Here is a 19,596-nt window from a genome sequence, read left to right as displayed (position 1 = left end):
CAATGTTCCCTGTTCATATTTGAACATTATGAAATTTCAGCATTTTGTGTCTATTAGTTTAAAAACCAAAGGAGCGTATCAAGGTAAATGGTGTGTTCCTAATTTACCTTAACCTGCCAATTGACAGTGGGACATACGAACATAGCTCTTTTGTTTGTTTGTTTGTTTCTTAAAGTTCACTGTTCCTCTTCAACACCGGATGTGTATGAGACGTTTATCTACAGTTCAATGTGAACTATCGAAATATATTCAAATTTGTTAATGGCATTTTATAGAACTAATCACACTACCACACTAATCAAAATCTTGGCTATTTTATAAAACATGCATGGAATAGTTTCGTAAGCAGAATGAAAAAGAAATTAACAACATTAAAAAAATAAAAAAGAATTAGTTTATTTATTGTCAATAGCATTTATTTACAATAACATCATAAGTAATAACAATAATAATACTTTAGCTGGTATTTTCAATTTAAAAATTATAAATAAATCTTAATAAATTAGCATTTTGAATGAAGAGACTAGAATTTTTGAAGGTGTTATCAATAACATTTTTTTCACAGCTTATGTTCTTGGGCTTATTTGCTACGGAAATTAAAACAACGCAGAAATGCTTGTGTCTTATCTTCCATGTGTCAAATTGTCAGGATATCGCTGTGAATTTCTGTTGGTGAAAAAGTAAGGATTTTCTGGTGTTGGACACAAAAATCTACTGAATTCTGGTTGCACCCAATGTTCCGTTTTATTTCCAACAGGCTCCAAGAGGTTATTCCATAACGAATTGGCAGCTAGAAAAAGGATGGAACACGTTAAAATCTTCAAATATTTCAAATGAATCACCATACATATATTACATAGACTAATTGAATATGACTCTGGAACCATCAAATTTAACACTATAGGTTGTTTGATTGGATCGGACCTTATGCCTTTTTTTAGCTCGGAGGCTATATAAAACGTGGCCTACAGTTCAAAGTGGAACCCGAACTATCGTAAATGCGTTCAAATTTTCCAAGGCTCTTCCACCAGGAATCTAACTCGAAACCCAGTAAACCAGAGGCACTCGCGCTAGCCATTAGACTAATGGGAAGATATATTCCTACAGAAATAAAGTTGTTGTTACATTTTTTCGCAATAATATGTTTAATAGTTTTAAATACGGGAAAACATATAGACCTATATTCAAGGACATATGATAGGCAATCTTAAAACTTGAACTTCAATAATATAGCTCTTGCCGCTATTCTAGTGACCCACTGTAATATGCCTTTGGTATACGTAATCATGTGTTCGATTTCCCACGGGAGAATATCGAAAATAATTTCACAATCATTCATTTTCATTAATCATCGTCTCTTTTAGCCTAAAGGGCATAATAATGGGATGTTGAACTAAAAATATCTTTGAACTTCACTACACTAAGCCTAGAACAGAAGTGAACCACGCAGGAAACATCTTTTATGTAAGCTGTTTAATAATCACATTGATTGCGTGGACATTCTGAAAGAATTTATAATTCAATTTCCAGCTCCTGAACTTGAAGTCAATGTTAACAACATAAGAAAGTTTAGAGATGGACAAATAGTTAAATAGTTAAGAAAATCTTAGTTGATTATCTTGGTAAGAAAAGTGCATGCATCAGCTCACACGCAATTGCATGTAAGGAATATTTTAGGTAGTCAACACATCACTGAATTGGAATACCTCCTCATTTAGCTGGTCTCGTTCCCAATGACTTCTTTACTACAGGTTGAGTGGGGATAATTTTGATTAAATTTAGAACATCAAAGGCAATACGACGATATCTGCAATGGACGTTCTAGAAGAAGGCTCTAAAATTGATTTGACGATTGACTTCCAAGAATGAGTTTCCGTAATCAATTCTCATACCTAAGCCCTATAATATTATGGAGATTCGTTGTAAATTGTAAACACGTAAATACTGTTTGAACACGTAAGCACTGTATACTGTTACATACACTGTAACTGGGCTCTATCTATAACCTGTTGTGTCTTTATTGTGTACTTCTATGAACCTGATTAATTAGATTAGACTTTAGTCCCTTTCAACATCGACGCTATACGATACGCGGAGCTATAGCTTAACGTGGAATGAGCTTCCGCTTTCTATGAGCCTGATTATCACAATTAATTAACCTTTTAGACATGCCGTGGCATATAAACACACGGCCGATTATTATATTATAGTGTAATATTATAGTAAGTTTTGAAAGTATACCCAATTTGTGCACTATATTTTCTTGTAATCCTTTACTGAAAATATAGGAAGTAGTCATGAATTCAGAAATATACGGTATTTATTTATTGTGTTTGTAAAAGATGAGTGATTTAAAATAACAGTTCCTAAGGGCTAAAAAGATGTTTGCTCAATAAGTTACTGGCAGATTAAATTACAAGAATGTAATTCCTCACTATCTAGTGTACACGTCAAATAAAATCAGGAATAATATTTCCCAAAGAGATCCAAGAAAGAAGGAAGAAAGGCATATTCTGCGAGTCATTGAATACAAAATTATGTAAAACGATTCATCAAATATTTCTTGTTAACACTTTTTTGTTATACAAAATGAAAATAGGGACGTTACTAAAAATATTCGAAATTAAGATAAGAAGATAGGTGAATGCAACGGATGACAAAGTATTAGCAACGATTGGGCAGAATAAATATATTGAAGAACATTCTGCCTTACAGAATTCAGTAAAATATTAAAGAACGGAAAGGAGAAACTTAAATATTGAGACTAAAAAAGTTATATCAATATATTTGTAGAACTTGAAACATACAGCATATATACAGATTACTAAGGTGGTATTGCATTTAACACAGATTATCTGAACAAAGTCGGAGGTAAACAAAAAAAAAGTGTCAAAATTATCAGAAAGACAACTTGTTCAAAGTTCCTCAGTTTGTCAAAATTGAAAATATAGAAAACATATTTATACATCATCTGCTATTGTGATTGTATTTGTTAATTCATCATTACTAAAAGCAACTATCATTACTAAAAACATTCTTTACAAAAATAAACTCTGTGATGTTCCAATTCTTACCTCGAGCATTCCCTTTCTGGCTGTAATGGAAGCAATCAATCGCAAACACATTATTTTCGGGTATATCTGAGAATGGGAACATTTCTTTGTTGAAAGGCTGAAGAACAACTGTGAAATCCTCTTTGTTATCATATCTTCCGCTTTCAATCTTGGGAAAAATAAAACATAAAAAAAGAAAGAATTACTTTCATCGATTATACTATATGAACGTGAACCTACTTGTAGTTTTAATGTTGAAAAAGCACTGAATATTTTACTGTTCAACGTCAATTTAACTTAATATTAAAGAAAGTTTGTGTGCCAACGTATTATTTTAGCAGAAGTTAAAATTATGAACCAATAACTTCTTTAAAATTTTATTCAATGCGAAACTTTATGTATAAAATAGGCAGGGACGTACGCAGGGGTGGGTCCTGGGGGTCCGGACCTCCCTGAAATTTCGACTTTTCTGTAAATGTAGCCTAATTTTAAGGGCAATTTCACGAATTTTAATATGAAATACCCCCATATTGAATTTGGACCCATCCCGAAATAAATTCCTGCGTATGTTACTGGAAATAGGTACCTAATTTGTACCTTTTAAGTAGCTACAGTTTCATTTCTACCATTCAAAACAATATTTTATGTTAGTAGTAATTGATAGAAAAGTGAACGAGTTATTCAAAATTCATTTATAAACTCCTTCTTTTCCATGCTATAGCTGTAACTTAAAATACTATTAAAAATGATTTTTTCTACGAGTGTTCAGCTTGAATCTGTGAAACAAACTGCATACTCTACGGCTGCTTAATATTAATCTTTTATATAACACGAGTACCCATTTAATTCTGATTGCTAATCTTGACTCCCCCATCTTGAGTAAAACAGTGATCAAAATTATTTTTTTTATGTATTACAGAGTGCCCATAAAGGTGTGTAATGATACAAACAGCGTCATTGACATTTTATGGGGGGAAGGTAAAATGAGATAATAATATGAGTTAATAACTTAAAATTTGTCCAAAAGACATATAATTTAGAAGTACGTCACAAACGCCATATGACACACGTCACATCACAGAAACGGCCGTAGAAGCCATTAGACATACATACCGTTGCCACTGGTCATAGACGCCAATGGTCGCTGCAGACATATAAGATAAATCATCTATATAAGCCACATTCACGCTCTGTCATTAGCCACTATATACTAGAGCAGACACTGATCACCGACGACACCAGTGATAGACGCCAACGATACTGGAACCAAGTATGTGTAACAGTGCAATGTCCAGCTGTTTTCCACGCACGTAGTTTAATTTTTCAGTCGTTCCAATTATCATGAAGTATTTTTGATTGAAGTTTCATTGTTAGACTAGCAAACGTGTGGAGAGAATAGTTTATATTAATATTGCCAGTTGATATCGTTTCATTCCAGAAAGTATGCTACTTGGCCGCTACTTAACTAGTTTTGCATCTATCCCAGTTTAGAGTTGGGTGAATCTAGAGGGCCAACAAGGGGTACATCCATAGATAGAGCCATGGCAGGCGCGTTAACTGATTAAATATATCAAATGGCAATGATAATATAAACTTGATTCAAAGTGGGAAGTTATGAAGTTTTATGGCATTAGAAGACAATTTCTCTGAAACAGAGAGTATAGACGACTTATTTCCATTCTATATCTATACCAGCATTGTAGAAGTAAAAATGGAGAATCGCTAATAGAACAGCCCTTTTTAAGGTAATACTCCAACAGATGCTGTGTCGAAGTTTCCACTTTGGCAGTACTGTACATATGTGACTCTGTCAGTGACTAGTACATTACCAATGGGGTGTGCCCAATGAATCCCATCCATGGCCAGTTTTTTGATGTGGCGTGTGATATACGGTACCTGTGACCTAGACTCTGTAATTTATAAAACATTTTAAATCAAGGTTGTATATGAGGAGGAAATATTATAGACAAGTATTATGAGAAAATTTTAAACGTAGGTCGGAGGTGGGCTTTGAATTTTTGCACTTATCGTGAAACGGTTTCTACTGAAAAAATCCATTACCTAATAAAGCCTTTCATTAATATAGTTATAAAAACACCTAAACGTACTGCGAAAATAGCGAAGGTCTATGAACTTTGTTTCTTATTTCTACATATGCATATCATAACATCGAAGATTTCTTCCATTGTGCAAATTGTAGTGTTTACATCTGTTGTTTGTTATATGGTATTACTGTTAAAATATATTGCAATATGTATTAAAATTAATTGTAATCTTATAATTTCCTCTTTTCATGGACTTTCTTTCTCTTGTTACCCTTAAAGACTAAAGAGTAAGCAATTGTATATGTTGGAAATTTTACGCGAAAAATAAATTTAAGAAAACGGTATATTATTGGACACTTTACGGAAAACGCTTTATGAAAGTAGATAGTATATTTATGAACACAACTTTTAGTTGTCTGTGCTTTCTTCTGTCTTTTGTTTTTCGGAAATAGCTACGCCTTCTTTTCCCTGCTTCATTTTTGTCTTTTTGAATTTATATTTTGAATTGCTTATGAAATTTTTACACTAGCTCTGGCGACAAAAGAGCATATGAAAATTTTACACTAGCTCTGACGACAAAAGAGACTTCATAAAGACAACTAACGATGGTAGTTACAGGCTAAACCATTATATTCAAAAAATTCAAAAAAATACCAACTTCCAAAGAATTTGTATTCAAAAGATAAATCAAGTTTTGCTGAAAAAACAAACTTACCAACTCTTTCTCTGCTTGCCAGTATTGCAGTTGAAGTTGTCTAGTTCTTTGTACTTTCTGTCTTTCATTCTTGCCCCCAAACAAACAAGAACATTCAATATTATGAGAGAGATAGCACCTTGGAGGTCGATTCCTGATGTCTCTGTACACTCTGACATCTATAATTGAAGGTAGCATACAGGAGAAAATAAATTAGAATTATTGCATGGATATACAGGTACGTATTTTCATACGTACAATTATGTATATAAAGTTCAAATGCCTAAATTACCTTGTTTACTTTACTTTTGCTATGACCGACTACAGCGTACGCACAAATAGTCGAGTGTGATTATTGCATTGGCTTTTGCTGTCTTTACTGACTTTCAACAGTTAGTAGTAGATAGATCGAGATTGACATGAATTTTTATCTCTTTTCAAGACCAGACCATATAAGGCAGACCGAACCATGTTTCACCAGCAGATATACAGGAAATCGGTCCTGATCAAGTTTACGCACACCATATTTTGCAAAATTTACAGGTAAAATTCAATATTCTACATGGAAAGATATGTTTATAAGGAACAAATTTCTGCAGTTGGCAAATTAAATAACTGCAAGTAATATAACTGTATTTTAGATTTACAAGTGTAGGGTTACTAGTGTAAAATCATTACAAGTGCATCACGACGGTTAAATTAAATGAGTGCATATGAAAGATGACTGTATTAGATACAATTTTTCATCGCCAGAATACATGTGCACAGTGTACAAAAGATTTAATTTGTGCTTACAAGTTTGACGTTACACGTGTAAAACCATTACAAGTGCTACTAGGACTCGTATCATTGCTAAAACCCATGTGTTTTTACAACTCTGGCTTAGATGTATAGGCCATACACTGGACCAACGATTTCATTAAAGGTTTAAGAAAGAACACCAAACGGCGGTCATCAATTTTGGCTTTGATCCTGGTTTTGATCTTTGGTTTTGCACTTCTATTGAATAAACGCACTATACCTACATACCCACACCTAGAGATGCGCGCAATATCTGTTCAGAACTACTAAACTTGAGATCGGACCACGGATATTATGACAGTTTCAACACTTGAAGTTTAAATCTCCATGCTTTGGGTAATCCATTGGGTAAAGTACCTAACCGCAAGACGCCCTTTTTCTGGTAGGACAGGAATAAACTGAACTCACTATTATTAGATTACTCAGGGTTTTGTTCAGTGTTCAGAATCACCGTAATCGAACTTGGAGCCATATGTACACAAAAAGCACTTTTCTTAGTACTCGACCAGAAGCGGGTACATTTTTCTGTGGACAGTTCACACCTCAGCATTAACTAATACCGATAAGTAATTATATCGCTTTATTTATGGCTGTCAAGTCTATCAAAGTCTCTGTTTTAGGTGTGGAAGTAATGTATTTACCTTTAGATGTTGAAATTAATGGGTAATTTCTTTCACGATTTGCAGGTTTCTTCTACATGGTTAATGAAATATTCTTCATTTGGCAAAATCAGGATCTTTACCATCTTAATCTTATGGAAGTTATATACGTAAATTCTACAACATTCTAACCGTTAAACGAAATATCCAAAAATGAGGCATATACCAATCGATAGATTTCATTGAGTTGATATATATATATATATATATATATATATATATATATATATATATATATATATATATATATATATATATATATATATATATGATACTTGTACCGATTATGGCCCGGGTCCCTAATATGGTCCACAGACAATAACTCTGCAGATTTACGTTGTTGCTACTAGATGACAATATAAACTATGTCCTCATGACAAGCGTAAACATATTTGAGCGGCTCAGAGGACATAGTTTATATTGTCATCTAGTAGCACCAACGTAAATCTGCAGAGATATGGTGGGTGGGCCATATTAGGGACCCGGGCCATAATCGGTACAAGTACCATATATATATATATATATATATATATATATATATATATATATATATGTGTGTGTGTGTGTGTGTGTGTGTGTGTGTATGTATGTATGTATGCCAAATTCTTGAGAAAAGGGCCAAAAGCTAATTTCTTTGTAAATTTAAAAATTGATGCTGTACTATAGGATTTATGCGGACTGCATTAAGAATTTCAAAGAGGCACGATGGTCATCAAACCTTACTGAGCTATTTAGAGTTATATTTGATCGTTCTTTTTCTGTGTGTGTGTTAAATACTTACTTTATAAAAAGAACGTTTGGCTACGGAAATGGCAACGAGTTTTGCAGGACATCTCCGGCCCCCGAGCAATAAGTTGAAGAGCTTTGTTGTACTAGAACCATTACAGTTATTGCGATCAAACCGATACCGATACTGAAAGACATCCTGACTAAGCTCTTCATCGTGGCCCTAGCAAAACGATAGTACACTCCAAAATCATCATAAATTCTTAAATTTTAATTTATGTTTAACTAAAACATAGTCCAAAGTTAAGAAAAATATATTACGATAAATATCATCGAGCCTAATAAAATGAAAGGCTTGAGAGCGAATCCTCATGCGTAATTCTAAAGAAAATCGGAAATATCGAACTTTTCTGGCGCTAAAAAGTATGTCTTTAGTTGCTAATGATGCTTAACTTGATAGTTTTTATTTTTCTGGATCTTGAAAACGCATCGTCAAAGAAGTGTATCGGCTCCGAAAGTGTATCTAGTTCTACTGTTAAGAGCTCTGTTTTGTACCTCATCACGAAAATTCTATCTGGTCTCGTCTCGTAAAAAACCCTTTATTCAGAACGCAATTAATTTCCAAGTATTTAGTTGTAGATAAACTATTATTTTTCCTTGAAGTATGATTTTCGAGTTTCTTTGTACATACTCTATTCGTAGCATAGTTAGTCCTTAAAAATAGTCGTTGGTTACGTTTGATATCAACGATGTTGTCATATTAGTCATAATGTCGTAAAAGCAGTTTTTTCTTTTTAAATTTACATCAGTTCATTATTATGGTCTGGGACGGTGAAAAAGTGGTAATCATCTTTCTTAACGATACAAATGCACCTAGCCACCCATTAATCTTCAAGTTTGTCCGAAACCCATTCGACATTTGTTCTGTATTGCTTTTTTTTTTTTTTAAAAAAAAAAAAACATTTTGTACCAAAAACAAAATCACACCTTCGCATATTTCTTTCTATATGGCAGACCAATATCCATCTCCTTCACTATGCTTAGTATTTCAGAAAGCTCCACACAGGCAAGACTAATGAAGATTGACCGTTTTATTCCTCACACACTTGAGGTCCAAGAGTTGTCTATTACACTGCAAAGTCTGAATTGCGCGACTTTTCCGGACACATTGTAGTTATTCCTTGTATAACTTAATCAAGATTAAGATTTATAGGTAGAAAATATATCTTCTAGGAATACAAAACTCATAGTTTCATAATAAATATTATCCATCAATTTAGTAACTGATTTTCTACCTTTATAAGAACAAAGGGTAATATAAATTCAAAGAACAATAACTTACCAAAAACGTGAGTCAAGCTCACTAGTAACCTGGGAACGTTTTGTTGTAAATAATCAAGCGTAGCTTGAATATTGCGTTTATGCCATTGGGCACTTTGTCGCTCTCCTTCATAGCACTGGTAACTGCATAAATCATTCACGCCAATGTTGATAGTTATCATCTATTAGAAAGAAAAAAGAGGAAAAACTAATCACAGATAGTACTGTACTTCATGAAATTTACAAAGGCAATCAGATAGTTGAACTCGGTTATAGCAGCACCGATTTCTGCTACACTTCGTCTACTAAGTCAAATATTCAGTGGGACCCGGTAATTCCTTGTAAGGAAAGTGATTTTATTTCATGCGTAGAACAACAGTTAAAAAAATAAATAAGGATTTTAGCTGTACAAAGTTTTCCATGATAGTTTACGGAAAATGCTGGATACATCCAAATATATAATTTTAATTGCTGAAGTTGCTCGAATATATAAAAACACCTAAGATCTTATACAGAGTCATTTTGATGTATAATTAGCGTCATACTAACGGCTTGACTACTGCAGGAAACATGTTAGTCGAACTCTTTAGTATGGCACTAATCACGCGTCAGAACGACTCTGCATAAGGTCCCTAGGATCTACCTTGAAACTATTTGATTCAACGCACTTAGGGGCAAATCAGCTTTCGTTATATCGACATCAAAATTTTTCAACAGGCGTACCTGTAACAATGACTATAATTGCTATAGACTGTAATAATGATTACGTCATTTCTTATCATTATCATGGTGACCACTATATACTTCTCTATACACGTATACATCCATCCGCTGGCACCTACCTTCCAGTCATTCTGGAAATCCACGTGCGGATCACTCTTCATTCTTTTGGTGATGATAGTGGCCTCGTATGGAAGATCCTCATCAGGAACAGTGTTGACAGCAACATTAAATTTAGCCTTTCTACTATAAGAGAACGAGGTACCTGTAGCGTAACCGACTAGATTAGGATTGAATTCCTTCAAAATATTTGGCAATGTAAGATATTGTCTCCAAGTGGCTTCTCCACCTGAAAAATAAACAACCACCAAACTTTTAGGTAAAATCTAAAAATGTGAACACATGATCTCAAATCTTTATAATACTGTACTAAACAAAGCGAGTTTCGTTTCACAGTGTGAAACTACGGTAGACTTCCAAACCATGCGAATTCAATATTCAAACTTGAAGCAGTACATCTATAACAACTGGTTGCATTAGATGAATATGATCAAAGATAGAACCTGTTCCTCGGACACTGAATCCATATCAAAAAACGTCATTACTAGCCATCTGTTATAGTGTTTGCTCTATGGCGATCAACGTTGAAATAGGAAATGGTTAATTCCTACAACTTTCGGTTTGAACAAAAAGTTAACAGCTATCGAAGCCTATTGTTGAGGCACTGAATTCTTTTCAGAAAACCGTTTGTCAAAATCGCTTACCATTTTTGCTCAATGTACAGTACATCAATATTGAAATCGGAAGAACAGTAGTAGTAAATTTCTACCACTTCCGTTTTATTAGAGAGGTGCGGGTGAAGATACTATCTTTTTACAAAACATTGAATCGATTCCAGAAAACCGCTGTTACAGTTCTATGGTGATCAACGTTAAAAAAGGAAATGGTTAGTTTTACCATTTCGGGTTTGATTGAGGAGTTGATAGATGGGAGGAACTCTTTCTTGGAACACTGAAGCGATTTAAAAAAAAAACGCTTTAAGATATCTTTTACCGTTTTTGCTCTGATACTTCTTCAGACAAAGATGGATAGACGTAACTTTTCTGTAAGACTTTCGATTCGTATCCATAGCGTAGTTTGGAAGTCTAAAATCACTATCTTATGAAAGTTCAATTATAATTTTAATAGCTATAGCATTTATTTAAGAATAATATTTCTAAATTATCGTTTTTTATGAGCTGCTGTTGCCTATAAGATATGTAGGCTACAACCTTGATCTGACCTGTTGCCCAGATGAGGCTGTCGCACGAAGAGATATTTTAAAAGTTGTGTTTCTCTCGTCTCGTTGGCAATTTTACTTTGGAGAAATTTGCTTAAGTGCTTTTATAACTCGCTAGACTTTCAACAGAGCATGCAAAACACTCAGTCACCTATTTAGGGATTATTTTCATATGGCTACTGCATGCTATAATAGGAATTTAACAAATCCTTGGAGTGTGGAAATAGTTTTAATGTATTTATTTATGAAGATAGGCCTTGTATAATAATTTTTGTTAGCCACACAGACGACTATTACCCACCCAAAGGGACATATCCTAGGGAAACCTTGCAGGAAAATTGAAAATGTAGATGTTGGAAACCAGATTTCATTTATTTATTTATTGTATCTTTAGTTTCGCATAAAATCACTAACATTATAGAGGAAAACACCAATTCGTTGCACTGGGACTGTCTTTAAAGCTGCAAGGATATTATGACGTTTAAGCATAATCATATAAGTAGAGTGGTATGGGACGAGAATGAAGTGCAGAAGACATCAGAACACAAGGGATATGATTAAATTTGACAAATGTAGGTTATCTTCTGATCCAGGGCTACTCTGGATCGTGATAAAGACACTGAGAGACAGAGAAAAGACAAGCTGTATGGCGAAGTATTTTCTTTTGCCGTATAAATTACTGTGAGGCTAGGATGGAGTGCATGGCTTTCCAGAACTTGAAAGAGTTTGTAGAAGGAAGAAGGAACATCGACCCAAGTTATAACGCCATATGTGAGAACCGGTCGAAGGAAAGCTTTATAGCATGCTTAGGCAATCCTTTATGGGACGTTTTTTGTTCTTCGAGAGATTTTTCAGCACATCCTTGATACAAACTCCCTGTCCGACTTCACTAGCTCAACCACTGTACACACGCTCAATCTCTGGTCATATCTGATCATCTCGCATACTCTGTTGATGTTTGTATCAGTAACTGAAGACAGCGGCTTGCCTGGATGGTCATTATCTTCAATACTTTCTCTCCCTTCCTAGAAACGTTTATATCACTAAGAAACTTGCACTCTTGACATGTCTCGATGAGCATATTTTCAGTTGGCAACTGTTTAAGTTTCACAAGAATCTTATTGTTAATCCTTTGTTCCACTTTCAAACTATCCATTCTCAGACACAGCACGGGTACACATGTTTACCTAATTACTTTTGAATCTGAATTACCAGAGTTGGGGCAAATCCAAACTGCATGCAGTCGGAGTGAATGAATTGTGCTTCAACACATTACCTACTATTACTGCTTCTGTTATAAAGTATACATTCAGTACGTCATTTGTTGGTCACAGTTCGTATTAGTAAAGTGCTGAAGAGTCCATACTGTTTTTTTTTGTTTTTTTTTTTTTTGTTTTTTTTACAACAAATATTGTGAAAGAAAGTACAAGTCTCTCACTTACCTCCGCTCCATGAGACTCCTCTATCATTTATTAGGAATTCTAGTGGTCGAACACTAAGACTTCCAGCAGCTGCCGTTAGACTGTCTCCAAGTGCACCAATAACATCAATGTCTCCAGGCATCAGTTGATGGACACTGGTTGGTCGAGTGCGAGACCGGAATCCTTGGGTATTACAAGGGAATCTCGCTGGAACATTCTTCTGAGTTATCTACAATACACGAATCATTACTAATGACTTGATTTTTGAACATGACTATTTTATAACCATTCACCTGCCCTCCTCCCCATTTTGTACTTTCTTCATGATTTGGTCGTTGATTATTCCCCTAATATTTCTTTGGATTTTAATTATTTTGTTTGCTTCCTCTTTTCTTCTCATTTAGTCTACGTATGCAAGGTAAGATAGAGCTAACATCTATGAGTTTATTTGCTCAAGTTCCAATTTTGTTATTGACTTGTGTTTTGTCTAGGTGGTTTACAACATACATATTTTTAATATACACATAAAGCACATATAATATATATTTACATTCTTCTACTACTGACTTTGACCCCAGTGTTTACTGGTGTATTGAAATCTAATATAAGTAGTTTGTGTGTCTATATGTCTCGGTCTGTGTGCGGCCTGGTGACTAGATGAGTGAACCGAAAGTTACCAAATTTGGTGACGGGAAGCCCTACCTTGGTCCAGACTCTAGATCAAGATGAAGTGTTTCTTTCCGCGGTCCTTTAGAAAATGACCAACATAATATATTCGTTGTTCAGTTTCTTTACATAGATATTTTATTTGACCCATGCGAAGAATGGGTATTTCAGCTAGTTTACAATAAAATTTCTGTTCTTTCATTGATTTCTTCTCTTTATTTAGTATTGTGTTATATCGACTTTTTTGTATATAAACCGCTATATTAAATTTTCAGGCATACTATGATATACAGGGTGTTTCAAAACAACACCGACAACGTTTGGGAGGTGATTCCTGACACCAAGATAAGACGAAAAATATAGACCAATCTGGGTGCACAAATGCTTCCATTCGAAGTTACAGACTGCCGAAAACATGAAAAAATCAACTTTAAATATCCATAGCTCTAAATATGGGACCTACCGTAGTCAGGTTAAGATTTCACTTAAAAACTAATATATGCGCTATCCAAAAATACATGTTTCAGAATCCTAAGATACTCACGCAACAATTTTCATAGAGGCAGTTTGGCTACGTGCATATAATTTGAGGTATTCATCAACTACCTCTATAAAAATTGTCGTGGAAGTACCGCAGGATTCTGAAACTTAAATGTTTGGATAGGGCACATATTAGTTCCTAAGTGAAGTCTTGACCCGACTGCGGTGAGTCCCATAGTATTGGAGCTATGGACCATTAAAGTTATTTTTTTTCGCGTTTTCGGCAGCCTATAAATCCGAAAGGAAGCATTTGTGCTCCCAGGTTGGTCTATACTTTTCGTCTTATCTTGGTGTCAGGAATCACCCTCCAAACGTTGTCGGTATTGTTTTGAAACCCTGTTATTCTACATTAATTTACACTCTTATTTTTGTCTTGTTTGTTATCAGTATTTACAGCAGTGTTTCTCAAACAGATTTGTTTTCCTTCCTCGTTCTCCTGCCACCTAATCCACTTCAACAAGTTGAGGTGGAGGATAATATCAATGAGTGTGGATCACATATTCAATTTTACTACGATCGTGTTAGTGGACCTTTTAAAATTGTAACATTAATACATCCTACGTCTGTTACTCCACACGATAACTCTTGAACGAAAGGTATTTTATTTTATTTTATTTTATTTTATTAGACTTCCAAACTATGCTATAAGTGTAGGAAGTCTCATAGAACCGGCCTTGGCCGTCCGTCGGTCGAGAGGTTATCAGAGCAAAAACGGTAAGAGGAACAGATGCGGTTTCTCGCAAGAGATTCCATCTCCTCCGTTAACTCCCTATTCAAAACGGAAGCGGTTCAAATTAGTTATTTCCGGTTTTAACGTTTATTGTCATATAACAAAAACGAAAACAGATTGTAAGAACGATTTTTTTTAAACAATTCAGCAACTCAATGCGACATACCACATGGATGAACATGTTTAAAAATATTTCTCTTGGATTCAGTACCATCAAATTGGTATAAAAGCACAATTAGAAATATATCTAAGCGTGGACACTTTTACCACTGGCATAAAAGAAAAGTCACAGACTTTTCCCAGGAAGTTGTTAAGTATTAGTTTGTTTGCCAGAATTTTTTTTTTTAAAAAAAATGAAAACTGATAATGTAGGTAATTTTTGTCTATATAATTACAAGGTATTCTCGCTGATAAAAATCGATTATTTTTTCATGTTTGTGCCGTTTCCGCATAATGATAACAAATATCTTTTAACAATACATGAAAAGAACAAATCACTTTCACTGTCAGCAACTTTCTTTTGAAGGAAAAGGTAATGAGGAACCTTTTCGCCATACAGTAAACAACAACACGAAATTTGATAAATCTCATGTTTGTTACACTAACGGTTATTTGCGCAACAGTCGTTCTTTCAGAAAAAGTGTTCGGGAAGGGGGGGGGGACTGCTGGTACTATTTTATTATTATATTCTACAGGTATTGTTTTGGTCTCGTCCTGGGGAACACTCTGAGAGATCCGGGCGGCATGCCTGGGGGCCGCGGTGGCTCAATGCTAGAGCGTTCGCCTCTGGTGCATGGGGTCCTGGGTTCAAACCCTGCTCCCGCCACGTGAACTTTGTGGTGGACAAACACCGTGTGCGTGGGTTTTCTCGGGGTTCTCCCGTTTCCTCCCACTTTCTTCATTCCACCATTTCATTCATTTCTCATAATCACCGTCTCCTTTAGCCTAGCCGGCATAACCGTGGGACGTAAAACTCAAAGATTTCATTTTTCATTTCCGGGCGGCATGCCCCCTTAAAAAAACATGTCTGGAAGAAACACTGTTGCGCAAAGGAAATAATTTACGAGAAGTTCCTATTTATTTTCTGAAGTCGCAATATCCTATGTGGTTTTGTGTAGGATTTTAAATATCCTAAGTGCCATATGAGAATTAGATTTATAATTTTACGCGTACCACATGTTCTAAAGTACAGCCAGTGAATCAAATCCTGAATCTGTTACAGGAAACATTTTTGACAGACATTAGTGATACTGTCCATTGTGGAAGCGATGATGATGATGATGATGATTATTATTATTATTATTATTATTATTATTATTATTATTATTATTATTATTATTATTATTATTATTATTATTATTATTATTATTATTATTATTTCTTATCTCTCTTTAAACCAGTTTCAACTTAATATGACAGCTGTTTCTGGCAAGTGCAGATTATTGCACAAGTTATTATTATCATTATTATTATAGGAATCTTTCATCACATTTTGAGCTGCCTGATTTCCAAAGTGAAAAAGGAAGATATTTTGCACCTTTATCAGTAAACTGTTCCACGATTGCCTATATATAAGTTCGGCAATCCTATTGAGTTATATAAAGCTTCTTCCTTATAAAGAATTATACGTCTTCTTTATAAAGAATAACAAAGGTAACAGAGGAGACATTTATGTATACTTATGGTTCACCAAAAGAAATCAGGTTTAGTACTAGAGAAAGGGTCACTTTCGGGTGCTTCGACTGGAGTTTTGTCCCTAAAACTTAGTATACATTGTAACATAAAACTTCTTTTTAGATTAGCTTTAATCATCATCACAACTTTGTTCATAGAAAAATTGTACAAATTTGAAGTTCTACTTTTACTGTAACAGTGAGTCTATTGCTAGTCTGCGGAGATTTTATTTTTGAAAATATTCTCTCTAACATTAGATTCATCTGTCATTTACATTTCAACCCTTTGTTTCTCTTTAATCAAAGGTACCTAAAGATTACTATTTCGATATTTGGCTGTGATGTTGCCCTGGAAGGTGGTCCTATGCACCCCTGGAAAATGAAATGAAATGAAATTTTTGAGTTTTACGTTCCACGGTTATGCCGGCGAGGCTAAAGGAGACGGTGATGATGAGGAATGAATGAAATGGTAGAATGAAGAAAGTGGGAGGAAACGGGACAACCCCGAGAAAAACCACGCACACGGTGTTTGTCCACCACAAAGTTCACTTGGCGGGAGCAGGGTTTGAACCCAGGACCCCATGCACCAGAGGTGAACATTCTACCACTGAGCCACCGCGGCCCTATGCACTCCTGGAACATGGCGTCTGAGCAAGGGATCCAGGGGAACAAAAGTGTCCTCAAGTATCCAAAATACTACTACACTGATGTGAGTTGAACTATTTGCACACTTCAGGTCACATGTAGGGCCATATTTACTACTAGGCCTAATGTCGAAAACTTAAAAACCAAGACGAAAAATGCAAAAGTTGAATAATAATAATAATAATAATAATAATAATAATAATAATAATAATAATAATAATAATAATAATAATAATAATAATAATAATAATAATAATCATGATTCAAGTAAAAGTAAACGTCTAGCACGTAATAACCTATTTAACAAGTCTATTGGTTTCAATCATTGATGGTTCCAATGGAGTGGTATTTTAACGTTGTAGTTGCACTAGAAAGTTGCATAGAGACGGCGAGTAACGTCGTTGTACTGTGCACAGAGAGCCTTGCGGATTTGCGCCTTGCAATAACTTACCAGCTTACTAAATATTCATTACAACTTTCACAAAAATGTAGAAACATAGATAGCCCTAAGTTTTTTTTTCTATTGTTTAAAATTTTGTAGGTCGGGATGAAAGGCGGAAAACACTTTACAGCATAGGTGCGGTAAAATATTAAATCCGACCCTGGTCACATGAGTAATATCATTGTTTTTTCTGTACCCAACTCACTCCTTTTTAATGAGAGAGGGCATTGTTTCCCTCCATGCTCCTCTAATGTTTCTAAAAGAAGGAATATTCGACTGCAGCACGCAGCATACTCCAACTTCAAATCCTCAGTTCGAGCTGGACAGTCACTTTTTCTTCTGAATGACTCTCCTATAATCTCACTACAATATATTAAGATATGCATAATATATAATATGCTATGCATAATATACAGGGTTTTCATAAAGTCTGGACGGATTTAATTCGCTTATAATTTACATAAAAATGCTCATATTGAAATCAAATAAAGTGCAAACGGTAGCGGAAGGATTAAATTTTTACCTGTAATCTGCACCAGCTCAGTTCATTCACCGCCACACCACCTCCAATTGGACCGTCTAGGAATCGACTTCTGTGGGCTATTGATGATGCTTTCCCTTACCCTGCTCATTGTTGCAGGCGATGTTGGCGGCCTCCCACTTCGAGGACGGTCCAGGACGCTTCCTGTCTCCAAGAACTTAGCATGCCACTTTCGGATTGCACTCTCAGTCGGTGCCGGCTTTTTGAACTCTTTGGTGAACTTTCGACACACCAGAATTGGTGATTTTAGCTCTGCGTACCACAGAACACATTGCGCTTTCTCTTTCACTGACGCCATCTTTGATACGGTAAAAAAATAGTCTTCTCAGAGGAGTTTTTTCATTTATTTATTTCTTTAAAAGACACACACACCAATACAGCTTACAACTTACTTTTAACAGTCAAAATTGAAACAACAATTAAAACAACAATGGATGGAATTTGGTAAGAAACTGACCCTTGCTCTCCCTCTCCCTCTCTCAACGTGTTCAGAGTTGCAGCTTATCTAACAGTGTTGCCAACTAAAAATTTAATCCTTCCGCTACTGTTTGCACTTTATTTGATTTCATTATGAGCATTTTTATGAAAATTATAAGCAAATTAAATCCGTCCAGCCTTTATGAAAACCCTGTATTAAGATACACAAGGAATATAAATATTAAGACAGATGGGTGCCGGTATCGTTTTACAGTGTGAAACTACGAATGACTTCCAAACTATGCAAATTCAACACTCAAACTTTAAGTAGTATATGTATAACTACTGGTTGCAATAGAGTAATAAGATCAAAGATACAACCAGTTCCTGAGACGCTGAATCCATATCAAAAGGCCATTATTCGCTGAGCTGAAATAAAAAAATCTTTATTCTGGTTTGAATAAAGAGCAAGGGGAGGAGATGGAACCATGATTTCTTGGGACACTAAATCGATTGCGAAAACCGCATCTTGGTGGTATTTACAGTTTCTGCTTTAGGGAAATCAGTATTGAACCGGATATTAGTAAATTTGAACCACTTTCGATTTTGGCAGAATGTTGTGGATAGTCATGAGATGTTATCTTGAGACGCTGAATCGTTTGCAAAAAAAAAAAAAAAAAAAAACTGCTTCCAGCTACCTATTATCGTTTTCGTTCTATGGTAATAAACAGTGAAACCGTACATGGCTAATTTGAACCACTTCCGGTATGAATAAAGAGTTAACGGAGGATGGAACCTATCCTTGGGATTCCTGAATCGATTGCAATAAATCGCATCTCGATATCTCACTTACCGTTTTTGCTCTGATACCTATCAGATAAACCGACGGATATACGGACGAATCCATTCTATAAGACTTCCGACACTCACGCATACCGTAGTTTGGAAGTGTAAAAGAAATGCACACAAGAAAACAAAGTTGCATTTGTTACTCACCACCATCCTGTACATTATTCTAGTTGTATAATTTTAATTACCTGTGATACTGGAAACGCTGGTGAAATTAGAGGAATAGAAATAGGAAGAAGACCCAGTGCTGCGAAAGTGTTACTAGAAAGAATATCAGGAAGAAGGCTGGTCAAGTTTGTTTGAGGAAGAAGAAGTTGCCCCAACTGAAAATGCATTAAAATAAGTTAGAACTCAACTAGTTTTATCGCCAAGATG

The 19,596-nt window shown here is 35.0% G+C and overlaps 1 protein-coding gene across 6 annotated transcripts in view; it reads right to left on the bottom strand.

Moving 5' to 3' along the window:
- Window positions 1-397: 397 nt before the first annotated feature.
- LOC145694442 (phospholipase B1, membrane-associated-like) overlaps window positions 398-19,596 on the bottom strand; it is a 92,115-nt gene continuing 72,916 nt past the window's right edge. For 4 of the 6 annotated variants that reach the window (XM_081770710.1, XM_081770700.1, XM_081770690.1 and 1 more), the window contains exons 4-10: window positions 19,410-19,544; window positions 12,740-12,947; window positions 10,141-10,367; window positions 9,321-9,480; window positions 5,814-5,971; window positions 3,075-3,222; window positions 398-790 (exon numbers count right to left, since the gene is read on the bottom strand). In XM_081770710.1, coding sequence (XP_081626836.1) covers window positions 624-790; window positions 3,075-3,222; window positions 5,814-5,971; window positions 9,321-9,480; window positions 10,141-10,367; window positions 12,740-12,947; window positions 19,410-19,544 — 1,203 coding nt within the window. In that variant the 3' untranslated portion in view covers window positions 398-623. The remainder of the gene's footprint in view (window positions 791-3,074; window positions 3,223-5,813; window positions 5,972-9,320; window positions 9,481-10,140; window positions 10,368-12,739; window positions 12,948-19,409; window positions 19,545-19,596) is intronic. The other 2 variants (XM_081770719.1, XM_081770728.1) reach the window with 1 other exon arrangement.

The sequence above is a fragment of the Thermobia domestica genome, chromosome 1 (assembly GCF_964235325.1).
Source record: "Thermobia domestica chromosome 1, izTheDome1.hap1.1, whole genome shotgun sequence".
Lineage (NCBI taxonomy): Eukaryota > Metazoa > Arthropoda > Insecta > Zygentoma > Lepismatidae > Thermobia > Thermobia domestica.
The sequence above is the reverse complement of the archived record's forward strand: the minus strand, read 5'-3'. Positions and strand labels throughout refer to the sequence as shown.